The sequence below is a fragment of the Furipterus horrens genome, unplaced genomic scaffold (genome assembly GCF_987537825.1).
Source record: "Furipterus horrens unplaced genomic scaffold, mFurHor1.1.pri manual_scaffold_12, whole genome shotgun sequence".
Lineage (NCBI taxonomy): Eukaryota > Metazoa > Chordata > Mammalia > Chiroptera > Furipteridae > Furipterus > Furipterus horrens.
Genome location: NW_028327182.1, coordinates 56,728,820 through 56,742,407, shown reverse-complemented (window position 1 = coordinate 56,742,407; position 13,588 = coordinate 56,728,820). Strand labels below are relative to the sequence as shown.

General features: G+C 33.7%; 1 protein-coding gene across 8 annotated transcripts in view; it reads right to left on the bottom strand.

Annotated features, from left to right (window-relative positions):
- Window positions 1–13,588, bottom strand: part of CLYBL (citramalyl-CoA lyase) — a 337,517-nt gene that overhangs the window by 18,763 nt on the left and 305,166 nt on the right. For 6 of the 8 annotated variants that reach the window (XM_090258575.1, XM_090258578.1, XM_090258573.1 and 3 more), the window contains exon 7: window positions 9,299–9,423. The exons of 1 other annotated variant lie outside the window; for it this stretch is intronic. In XM_090258575.1, coding sequence (XP_090114701.1) covers window positions 9,299–9,423 — 125 coding nt within the window. Of the gene's footprint in view, window positions 1–2,954; window positions 3,074–9,298; window positions 9,424–13,588 lie in introns of those variants that run through there. One more of the 8 variants, XM_090258579.1, reaches the window with a different exon arrangement.

The window sequence follows — 13,588 nt, the reverse complement described above, 5'->3', positions numbered from 1 at the left end:
CTTCTCCGGGTACCCCATTTGAGGCATCTTGAGGCAGAGGTTAGGAAAATGGGCTTTTCAGTCAGCTGTACCCGAATTTGAATCCAGGCTTTTCCTTTTGTTGTGGGTCATCCACAGCAAATAATGTTACTTTTTTGAGCCTCAGTTTCTTCATCTGTACAATAGTGATAGTAATACCTCCCTCATAAAGTTATTGTGAAGATTAAATAAGACCATGTATGCAATGACCTGTTGCAAACAGGCTCTCAGTACATGGAAGCTGTAGCTGCTGCCACCACTGTAATTACTGTCACCAGTGCTGAGACCGTGTCCTTGCTGAGGCTGCTGCCACTACCACTACCAACGCTATCACCTCTACCTGATTACTGTTACCACCACTGCAATCACTGCAACACTATTGCTGCAATTACTGCTATTGCTGTTGTTAGCCAGAGGTGATTTAATTCTATATATCACAGAAAGGCCGAGTGAGAAAGAGCATTTGAATTTTAAGAGGATTTTATGATTTCAGAGTAGCTTTAAGGGTTCTGGGAGACACCAATGTTCTTGAAGATGCAATGAGGAGAGGCTAACTCATGCCTAAAGTTTTCTGTCTCTTCTAAACTCTTTATATTAATTAATTAATTAATTTGTTTAAGAAAGAGTATGGGAGGGAGAAAGGAAGATGAACATTGATGTGTGAGAGAAATATCAATTGGTTTCCTCTCCCACGCCCCCAACTGGGGACATGGCTTACAACTCAAGCATGTGCCCCGACTGGGAATCTAACCAGCAACCTTTTGGTTCACAGGATGCACTCAACCCACTGAACCACACAGCCAGAGCCAAACTCTTCTTAAAATTTTTTTTAAATTTATTGATTTTAGAGAGAGACAAAGGGGGGAAGGTGGTAGAGGGAGAAAGAGAAAGAAACATAGATTTGTTGTTCCACTTATTTATACATTTATTGGTTTAGTCTTATATGTGACCCGAGGTTGAACCCACAACCTTGGTATATCAGGTTGATGTTCTAACCAACTGAACTACCCAGCCATGGCCCCTCCAAACTCTGATAAATAAGATTGAATTGTCCTGTTCAGAAACTAGACTCTAGTCCTGGCTGGTGTGGCTCAGTGGATTGAGTTCTGGCATGCAAACCAAGGGGGTCGCCAGTTGGATTCCAAGTCAGGGCACAAGCCTGGGTTGTGGGCCACATCCCCAGCTGGGGAATGGTGTTTTTCTCCCTCTCTTTCTCTTTCCCTTCCCCTCTCTCTAAAAATAAGTAAATAAAATATTTTTTTTAAAAAGAAACTAGACTCTAGATGCAGGGGTGCTATATATTTGACACAGAATCAGTATTTGAAAACAATGTACTTACTAGAATTTTAAAACTTAGAATATCAGCTAAAGGAGCTACTAATCAAATGCAGGTGACCTGAAATTGGGAGCATCACTTTTACTGGAGGAGGTAATGGAAGGAAGGACAGAGGATGAGCAGGACAAGGAAGTCCTAGCAAAGACAAAGGCCTGATTGGTTTGTAAAAAAGGAGGAAATTCCTTGGACTGTGGCCATTGAGTAGATGTAAAACGAGTAGACATCATTAACATTTTACTTTTTAAAAAGGAATGATTTAGCTTTCACTCTAATAGAAAATAGAAACAAACAGTACTGCACATTTAGTAAGATAAATTTGGGACTTTACTAACAGTTTTTGGAAATTAGAGGAGAAAAAAGGAAGAAGTAGAAGGTTTGGAAAATGAATTTGGCAGGGCAGGTGGAGGTGACTGAACAGTAGGGAAGAAAGCTGAGGTGAATGTTTGGGTCAATTATCTTAATATGTGACCAGTCCAAAATCATCTAATGCCCAGGTGGAGGGTCTCAGTGGACCAGAGCCATCCTTACTTCAGCAATGGATATGGAAGACCAAAGGTGCCCTCTGTTTTTAAAATTCTTCTCAGAGCTCATGAAATGTAGGCAGCAAGATTTATCTTTAAAATTTTTCAGGCAGAGTGATCAGGCAGAAAAAGACAAGTCTTCGTTTTAAATATCGTTTGATAAGGAAATCTGTAAAAATCAAGCTAAGATCGCCATGTGGAAAGATACCTACTGAGGTGAAACAATTGGATTTATAAGCATATTGCAAAATCTAAAGGAGTTTCCACATTTGTTAGCAAATTAGACATCGTTCTTAATTTTCTCAGTTTTTTATAGGTTTACTGAGGTATAATTTGCATATCATAAAATTCACCCATTGTTCAATGTGTATAATTCATTAATTTTTAGTCATCACCTAGGGTTTTGAAACTATCACTATCCTCCCAGATTGTTTTCTTGAAAGTAAAAATCTTGTCTGCAAATATTTTTTAACACTGAGATAAATGTGTAAATATTTTTATTTAATTGAGAATATTTCATGTCAAATTTAAGCTGGTATTGCCTATGAGAAAAGCACAGAATGAAAGCTATTTTTAGCAGCTTGTAGTTAAGACCAATAATGTAAAATTCTATTATATATACTCTAGACTTATTCCTTCTTGGGAAAACACATCTAAATGAACAAATAAATATTAACTAGAAGCTCCTTTAAAGGATTTACTAATATATAACTAACTGATAACAATAACTAATGGAATAAGTGCTGAAAATTTTTTCTTTCCATTTTTCTAGAAGGAAACAAAAGGTCAGCATCAAATATACTGTTGAAAAGTACAACAAGCCCTGGCTGGGAAGCTCATTTGGTTAGAGCATCATCCCCATATGCCAACGTGTGAGTTTGATCCCTGTCAGAGCACGTACACAAATCAACCAATGAATGCATAAATTAGTGGGACAACAAATCAATGTTTCTCTCTCTCTTTCTTTCTCTCTCTCTCAAATCAATAAATAAAAATAAATAAAAGTACAACAAATAATTTCTTAACACTTTCAGAAATTTAGAAGCCAGTTAGCTAAACAGTATTTACTAACCATATTGTGTACCTATTTCTGTCCAAGATGCTGCAGGGAGATAAGTGATACAGAAGAGAGGATTCTTGACTCTCTAGGGTAGTGGTAAGAAATAGTCCCCCCCTTTTTTCATTTAGGTCCACTAACCTAAAATGGAAAAAAAGAAACAAATTATAGAAAATTTTGATTAATATATTTTAATAACATAAAATTTTATTTATCTGCCTTAACATAAAAAAGAATTTAAAAATTCTTTAATAAATACAACAAAAATTAAAAGAATGCTCTGAATTCATTAAAATAACTTAAAGGAGAGAAGGCAAAGGTGGTGGGGTATAAAGGTGATGTAGTGGGAAAGAAAAAATATTAAGAAAAAGAGAAAACAAAAAGAATTATTGGAGAGGAAGACAAGGGAGAAACAGGAAACATACATAGAAATACATATACAGAGCCATACATACGAAGAAGGAGAAATACTGTAAAGGGAAGAGAAAGATGTCAAAGGAGTAAAACGATCCTTTCATGGCCCTTATTTAGATCTTGCTATTAGAGAGATTGAAAGCCATGGCGTGTTTGTGCAACCACAGATGTAACTGAGAACGTGACTCTGGGAACCTGTCCTTTGAGGGAGATGGAACTGAGGTTGGGACTAGATACTGCCTCTTTGCCAAAGGCTCCTAGTCTACCTTGGGAGACTGAAAGAATGATGACTAATGAAACAGACTGGGGTTTGGAATGATCAGAGTTAAGATGTCCGGTGGACAAGTATAGGACAGAACAGTGAGGGAGGGAGCCATGTGGCAAATAGTGGCTGGGAAAGCACACAGATTCTCTGTTTTCTTTCTTGCCTCATGAGTTTCTGCTCATGTAAAAAGAGAAAGAAAGAAAAGAAAAGGGAGAGAAAAGAAAAAAAAGTGTATGACTAAGAAAAAGATGCTAATCTGATCTAACCGAATTCACATTTTGTTTGTGACCAAATACTTTTAAGGTTCTATCTAGTTTTTTGTCATTAATATGGGATTCTCTGTGACCAAAGTGAAACTGCATTTATGCTATGTTCATAGTTTTATTTACAAAGTGAGCTCAAAATTTTGGTTGGGAATCTATCATCACATTGGCTGTGAGTGACCTCAGACAACTTCCAAATCCTTGTTGGGTCTTGGTGTATTAAGCTGCACACTGAAGGGCTCTGACTAGAAAATTTCTGAGATTTTATTCAACTAAAAAAACCACTCTTTGTAATTGAAGCTGAGCCAAAAAATATACATATCTCAAAAATATAAACAAGAAAAAATTATTTTGATTAAAATATATTTAAGAATGTATTGTAAATTAAGGATGGAGAAAACAACTGTAAAAGTTATCAGATTTAACTTACATACAAAATCTCTTAATTTCTAATACTGAACCAGCTATTTGCCACTGAAACTATGTGAAACGTAATATGCTCAGTACTAGATTTGTATCACTTTGTTTTAAATGTTTAGAAATCTGCAATTTGTTGCTAATCAAATCAACCTTAAAGTCATCATTGGCAGACTCTCAGCTTTTCTAAGAATATGACTCTTCAAAATAAAAATTATGGCATATAGTTCTAAAAATATTAAAGAAACAAGGAAATAAAGGGAGAAGTGCAATGAATAAGAATCTCAAAAGCAGAGTTATGTCACTTCATCTTTCTTTTTCACTAGAAATCATTCCGTTAGATTTTAGTATTCCTGCTTACAAATAAAGGGGGCAAGGCTGTGGGTGGTGGGAAGCATGGGTGTGGGAAGATACATTGTTGTCTATTAGTGGAATCAACCATTTCTGTTGACTAAGATAACAACCAAATCTGTAGATGGTTTATTTGATCTGCGTGAAGAACAGCAGTGGGATTTCTGGCACTTGAATAAGCGGAAACAATATTTTTGGCTAGAGAGACTTCTGAGTTCTCTCAGGGAGCCTTCTAGAAGGCCATCTGTACCAAATAGCATTTCTTTTGTAAAGCTCTGCATTTGGAAACACAAATGAAAGGTGTGTGAACTGCAATCAGATACCTATAAAAATAATTTGTTCTCAATATTGGTGTGTGTGTGGGTATTCTTTGCAATTTTTTAGATGAAAAACTTACATAAGGAAAAAAACTTGTTTCCTTATTAAGATATAAGTTCCTAATTTATATTCCAGTAGACAATTTGCTTTTGAATACAAACTTATTAATCTGTATTATTACTTGCTCTAGTGAAATTAGAATGTCTTAGTTATGTGTGTTATTTACAGTTGTTATATCAAATTAGTGACCTTATTTTTGACCTTTATAGTTGTTAACTGAACCTAGATTTTAAAGATCATCACTTTCCCTTCCTTGTTTTACAGTCAGCTTGCAAAGCTGTAACAAAGGAAAATTATTGAAAAAGTTAAACGAAATCTCTCCAAAACGAAATAAAGAATTTATGGCAATAATATCAATAAACCATAGTGCTTGACAGACTGAAAGTGAAGCAAAGCCATATTTGCAAGCAGTTACTGCAGATATTTGAACATTATAGCAAAATACCTATAAAAATTGGTCACATGTACTACATTTTGCTATTTCACATTTTTCTGTTAGTGCCTCTATTTGGAAAGAAATAGTAAATTCTTATATTAAGATTTCTTGGGATTATCAGTTATTTTTGAAAAGCAACTGTTTTCTTTACCTGTTATTTTTGCTCGAGAAATGATGAGTATGGAAAAAAGAATTTAGCACTGGATTTATAATATAGACATGAAAAATACACAATATCATACATACATAAGTGAATATATAGTATATGTTATATGTATTTATTTATAAAGAAATTATAATTTCCTCTGTCAACTAACATTAACTAATTATTTGCTTGAGATATTTTCATTTCAATAATCCAGTTTTCATACTACATACAATTCTTAGTTGATAAAAAACTGTTAACAATATACACAGATGTAGACTCAAAACCTATATGATCCTATTAACCGATGTCACCCCAATAAATTTGATAAAAATTAAAAAACCTTAAGATCACATTTTAAAATAAGCAATATTAAATTCAGTTGATGGAATCAACATTATTATGAAAAGATGACATAAAATTAAAATTAACTTTCAAGAAAATCCTTTATAAATTTAAAACAAGTTACATGGAAGTGATTTATCCTGGCTAAAATATTTTATCAAATAATTTGAAGCTAAAACAATTAACGACATGCAGCTTGCATCTCAAAAAATATTTTTCTGGAAGGATGGAAGAATCAAGTTTGATTAATATTGTGGATATATACCTCAGAACTGATGCCAGTTAACTAGAAATATTTTAGCTTATGGGAATTAAAATAGAATCATAAGAGTATGTGGAATGTTTAGACATTTTTCAACAGATTTAATAGGAAAAGATGGCCTCCATCCTTAATATTAATCAATAGCTTAATTATTAGCGGGCACTGTTTTACCAGGCAAAATTCTTAAAGGAGTCCTAAGTATCATTATCTGCCAAACAGTAACTGATTATGTGAGCAGATTATTATTATTTAATGTAAAGTATTGTCACCTGACATTAGTCTAAGGGCAACAAACTTTCTTTCCTTAGAACTTCTAATTAAAATAAAACAAAAACATTCATGTGATACCAAAGACTAAACCCCAATAATTTATCTACTCATGATCTAAGTATTCCCATGAATTTTGTTATTGGGAGAGGAAAGGAAAAAAAGCTAGAACTTTTATTTTTGAATAATAATTATTAAAACTATATAACAATAATAATTATTATTACTATAGCAAACACAATTACCCAGCATTAACTGTAAACTTCAGCTATATCTTTGGTCTTAGGGAATAATATAATTTAAGATGTGAGCAAGAAGTAGAGAAAGTAAAAATATGTAATTTTGCCTTCTTGGGTCATTTCTACTCAGAAACATTTCTTGAATGAAATTTTTCATCAGAGGGAAAGAAAGGTCTTTTAGAAATTTCTAAGTGTCTCACTGGGACACAAACCATCAGCTTGTCATCACTGACAAAGTCATCTGTGCTTTTGACAAAATAACCGAGGGTGCATCTTTTCATCAGTGATTCACGTTTGAAATAAAACAGATTAGATGTTTGTTGGAAGCAATACTTCATACAACTGAGCAACCTATTTATACTAAATCTTTACAAACAGAACCCACATTATTTAAACCCCAAGACCTCTCAAGACCCAGAGTTGCCTACCTGCAGACCCAATTTTTATGACCAGCCAATTTATAGGCAAAGTGAAAGAAACATGGGAACTGGATAAATTAACCATATGTCCCCACTGGAAGCCCCATTACTTGAATCACTTAAACCTTGCTGGACAAAGCACCAGGAGAATTTGCTGTAGGAAACAAACCTACACAAATGGGGCAGGGAAGAAATGACCTAATAGTTAGTCTCTATTTTCTACAGTTCTAATTTCTGCTCTAATTTCTACAGTTTGGTGTTAAGAAAAGCTGCCCTACCATTGTGAAAGCTTACACCCTAACAAGAGAGCATTTCTTATTTAAAAAAGAAACGTCACAATTTAACATTTAAGTTGCTATCATCAAAAGGCAAGGACCCTCTGAGACAATTTTCCCTGGGAACAATAATTTCAAGAAACAATGAAAGAGTATTGTTTTTTTCTTTATTCAAGAACTTAAATGCCAGTAAATGAGTGTGTTTCTAGTTTGGATTTTATTTTCTGGCTACTGAAATTTAGGGTAACCTCTCCCATACCCCAACTATTTACAAATGCCAAGTAGCATCTTTTGATGTTACCCAATGTGAAACCCAATGTAACACAGGCTGGCCCAGACCAGAACTCTGCTTAGTGTGCCATTTTGATGGTCCATATCCTGCCTTAGTTGATTATTTCAGTAGGAAGTATTTATCACATTCATGTCCACAGCTGGCATAAGGAATACACAGAGGTGCAGAATATTTAGGGAGTGTGTGTGCAGGCAAGCATGGGAGAGAGTAGAGTGGATCGAGTTATTTGCGTGTATAAATGAAGAAGTACATGGCTGTTCTCTCTAGGTAAATAGCAATGTTTGAGTATCTGGATTCTGGGGTATAGAAGATATAGAAGTGAACATAAAACACAATGTCAAGTTAAATATATTTTTCTATGAACTGCAATGTTTTTCTGATGGCCACTACTGATTAAAATGGGGTGTTTCCAATGTCACAGATTCTACATTTTGACTTTAAGGGCAAGTTTGTACAAAGATGATCTTGTGTGTGTGTGCGAGTGAGCATGCATGCCTGGTTGGAATTGAAAGCAGGTATACACAGTGAGAGGGCAGGAGTGACCCATTTAATGTTGTTACTTTCCCAGGTCCTGGGATTTTCAGGGTTTTTGCTGCCAGTGAAAAGTGCAAGTGCCAATTGTCACATTGATGTCACTGGTTCACCACTGAAAACCAGTTTTGTCTTTTTTTATTTCGTAAGAGGGACTATTTAACCTTTAGAATCTTAATAATGTTTAAACATTCTTTCTCCCCTAGGTACTTATGCCTTGTAGGTATCAAAATCTCACTCCTTATCTAACATGGCTGAATTTAGATATTACCTCTAGGACAGATTTATAAATGCAACTTTCTCTCATCCTCTTAAAAAGAGGCACATGGTATTATTGCAAATAACCTTTAAGATAATTAACTGACAATGCTGCAACTAGCATAAAATCTTCCTTCAGGCGACACCTAATTTAAGTGTTACTGGCACAAAATGGAGACAGATTGTGCATCACCATTGCAATATTTACATAGCAGAAACCCACAGAGCAGGAAACGCGAGGCTCAATGATGCACTAAATTAGGAACAACCATACTCCAATGTTAATTTGCCTTCCATTCTATCCAAATCTCAGGTTCAGAAATTGGCACAAGCACATACACAATCTTACACTCTTAAATGACTAAACCAGGAGATTTTTGTATTTTTCCCCTTCCAATACTAAAATAACTTTACATTTATTTCTTCTCTTCACAAGAACCATTTAATCAAACTGTGTTTATTTCATTACAACTTGCTCTCATTTTGATCTAAAATTATTTTTCATAAATGCTGCATCAGAGTCCATAGAGAAAAACTAAACAGACTTCTTTTATTTTCTCCAATGCTGCCAATACAGTTTATAGAAAGAATAAAATGAGAGACTTGAGAGCCAGTTGGTGAAACATTTAAAAACATGGAAGGGCAAATTTACTTTAGGCAAATTTCTCACTGATGAATGTTGTCCCCCCAGTACAAATCTTCCCTGCCAAAATATGAGGTTTTTAAAAAAAAATTATTCAATGTTTTTTCATTCTTCCCCACAGTATTTTAAACAACAGTTTAATTCAAGGCGTTAATAAAACATTTACCTTTCCCAATTGTTGATGTTCTTTAAAGGCAGCAATCAGTTCCTTAGCCCACTTAATTTTTTCAGAGGAAGGAGAAAACTGCTCCTGGACAACTGCAATTTGGTTAGGGTGTATCACCTGCTTACCTACAAGAATATTAACAAAACCAGAAACACAAAACAACAGACAGATGTTCAAACAAAATGTTTCAATCACACGAGGCTTCTGAATGCCTTACAGACTGTATATAAAATAACTCATTATTTTACAACATTTTAAAAAGAAAATAACGGCAATCGGGTAGGCTTTTCCAGAATACTACATAAGAACAAATACAACAATGGGAGTAATTGTGTTTCTGATCCTATAGAAATGCCACCTTGGTGCAGATAATCTCTCATGTTTAGTTACAGGTGGGTTGACTAAACAGCTCATTGAATAACTGCTTTGGCTGGAATTTTAAAGGATAATGTCTGCAAATTAGAGTGATGATTTTGAAATAAAGTAGAAAAAATATGTTAATTCTTTCATATTTTATAAATTGTCTTTGGCTTTTTTTGTACCATTATCCTGCCTTCCATGATTTCTTTTGAAGTAGTCTGTTGGTTTTAATAAAGCTTACAAAAGCAATTATTACAAGTATATTAATATCAAATGGTGTCTCACAATAATGCTTTTTCTTTTTTTTAGATATAGTGTGTCATTTCTACCCTCTAATAGAAATTTAGATTTCAATGAAAAAATTTTTATCCAGTACAGTAAAACAGAAGGCAGATTTGAACACTGTGGTCTCTAAACTACTCCATTTAAAAATGTTTAAATAAAAATTACAGAAAGTTTATCTGAAAACATAACCAGATTTTCCCTTTCTTCCTATAGAATGAAGATTGGATATTTCTCTTTTTATATAGATATTTAGAGACCCCAGATAAAATCTTTTCTCTGCAGTAATAGTTTTAAAAAAGCTTAATGCTTCTCTATTAAGTTCAAGAATCTTAAATAAAAACATTATACAAAATATCACAGGATTCTATGAAATGTAGTCATTTGAAAAGAAAACAATTTAACAATCAGGGAAGACTTGCATCTAGTCAGGTCATTAATAAAATGAAATGTAATTTTAATGTTATAACAATGTTGTGGTTATATTTTGTTACATAATAAAATTATGGACATATTTGGTTCTTTAAAAATGAATGTACACTTAATGATAATTTACTCTGTTAAATATGTTTGTTGGCATATCAATTTACTTTGCTTCTGAAATAGTTGTTTTAACATTTAGTCAGTAGAAATTATATCCTTTATGTTTTAAAAAAGGTCAATTCTTGTTACTACCATTCTATCAAATAGAGAAAAGAACAATGTAAAAAAAATTTGTTTTAGTATTTCATGAAAAAGAGTTTAAGTGAATAAATATAGTGATATATTTTCTTATGTGGCATAATTAAAACATCTTCATATTGTATATCATTTTTTAATCTTGTCAGCATACTAATAAAACATTAAAATGCTATATACATAAAGATGCTTTAACTTATTTGAAGAATAATTTCTGGGAACAAAAACATCAGTGATGGCAAATGAGAGCTTTTTTCAGTAGTAGGTACTGAAATTATACTTAAGTAATCTAACAGTTGTTACAGTATTATCAATAAAGGATGTCAGTTCTGGCAGTCATTTTTTACTAATTGTTAGTCTTGAATTTTGTAATTTATGTACATAATTTACACTGATGTGTAAAAAGCCAGATTTCATAGGAACTTCTTGGTACAGGCGCTATAATTTGAGGAGCAAAACATAAACTATTTAAAACACAGTAAAACTACTGATGGCTTGTAAGTACTCATATTTTGGTAATGAGGCTGATTTTAAGATATGTGTTAGGTTTTAGAAATTTATGAACATCTATTTGTGATGTTATCTTTTGTTGAATCTTATATACCCCAACATCCGATTTTAATGCCATGTGGAAGCAAAGCAAATATTTTATACAGAAGAGTTGTTATTGACAAGTTACTGAGAGGGTGCAATATTGGAAGACATTAAAATTTATGACCATGAAATCCTTTTTACAGTACCATTTGATATAATATGCTTTAAATCAATACCTGTCAAGTCTTTTAGGTACTGTATGATGGTGTCATTTTTGTCTTCTACAAAAGACTGCAAAAGAGAAGAAAACCTATAGAGTTTCATACTTATAATCTTTCTTCTCAGCATGTAGTACTGGAATAACTGTGATGACCAAGCCAGCTGTTAAAGTTTATCCAAAGATTTACTTTTGGTTTATTTTTATAAAAATAATTCCTAAAGTTAATACCCATCTATACAGCCAAAGTATAGATTTAAAATCTATCTACATGGATTGTGGATCCTTGAAATAATAACTACTGAAAAGAATCCATAATCCACTGTTTCATGCATTGTTAACTTTTTAAAGACTACAACTCATTAAAAAATACATATTTTTTTAAAGTACAAAAAATCCTTATAACAGGCTGTTTCTTGTCAATGTTATGGATAACACAGTACTTTCATTGGATTTTAAACCCTTCAATCACTGGCTTCAGATAGGATGTATTTTCTTCCTTCCTTCCTTCTTTCCTTCCTTCCTTCCTTCCTTCCTTCCTTCCTTCCTTCCTTCCTTCCTTCCTTCCTCCCTCCCTCCCTCCCTCCCTACCTATCTCCCTAATCCCCCTCTCTCCCTCCTCCTTTCCTTGTTTCCTTCCTTTCCTCCCTTCATGTGCAAAGCCCGAGGTATGACATTTAAATGACAAATAATTAGGACAAACAGATCATGAGTGGCCTAAAATAGTCGTTAAATAATTTATTGTTTAAAAATACTACAAATAATCTCATCTTATCAGACTAATTACCTTTTATTGGCATGTAGAAATATAATTGAGACAAAAAAGACCTTCTAGCTAAAAACTGCAAAATGGCTATAAAGTGTAACTCCCTACTTTACTGACTTCATTGACTATATAACAGGCACTGTACCCTCTGTGCCTCCCCATCCCCCCTTCCCTTTTTTTTTTTGTGATTTAATACTCCCTGTTGTTGAGAAACAATAGTGCCAAGACCATAAGCTCCTCATGCTCAGTTGGACACAGTCTAGAAATTTAAATCTGATTTGAAATAACTTGTCTTCTATGATTGAATTAGGAACCAATTTAATTCAGTCCTGTATCTTGGAGAAACTCTCAAACTCCTGTTTAAGTTCTGGAGCAAGCATTACCTCAGAGGAAACTGAGGACACCCAGATATACTAAATGATGGCAGCAGAGACCTGCATCAATTCAGTGTTTCTATTTTTTATTGCATTAGTGCCCATTTAAAAGCAACATCTGGCTGCTTGGCAGCCAATGCCACACATTTTAGACCAACAACATTGGGGTCCATCAGCTAGATTTCGTGGAGTTTTTCTGCAACTTTTCCACTTGGGCCACATCCTAAACAGTCATTAGGGAAAGGGTGGTGACTCCTTCTTTCTCAGTCACTATTAAATATAGGGAGGATTTATTAATAGTTCAGATGATTAAAAAATATTTCCCTATAAGAGACTGCATTTATTTATTTATTCAACAAATTTGTGGGGGTGGGGTGGGGGTCACATTTTAACTCTTTATGTTCAAAATGCAAAATCAAATGCCAGAGCTTTATTTAATTCTAATAAAACACTTAAACTGCTTCTTAAGCCTTTCAATTTTATTTTGGGTTAAATCATCATCCATTAAGATACCTTTTATATTTAAAGTCACTTTATGAAATGTTTCTTTAGTAATCCCTAACTGGACACATTTCAAAAATATTTACTAAAGGAATAGCATAGATGTTTGTCTCTTTTCCTTATTATTTGGGTATATTTCTGATCATGATATTCTTAGAACTTGTAGCAAAAGCACAAAAAGAATAAAAGATTTTTTAGTGTTTTTTTCAACCATGGTTGCACTTGTGTGTGTGCAATTGCAGACAAGTGTTTGGGTATAGAATCCTATTGTGGTTTCTCAAAAAATAGATTTCTGTTGCAAAAACACAATTTTCGGCTGCTCTCTGGGCTCCTGGGGATGTGAGTGATTGGGCACACCAATCAACAGATATCCACCTGCGCTCCAGGACCAGATTGTGAGAGACCGCTGTTCTGAGTGCCCACCAATGCCTGTAGGTATTGCCAGGTGCATAGACACTTACTGGGAGGTGGGGGAGAAAAAAGGGGCTTTGAAGTAGCAGAAGAATAAAAACCTAGTTATAAGTGAAAAAAAATTTTTTTTTAAATCACCAAAATTTTTTTCAGAAACAAATTAATAT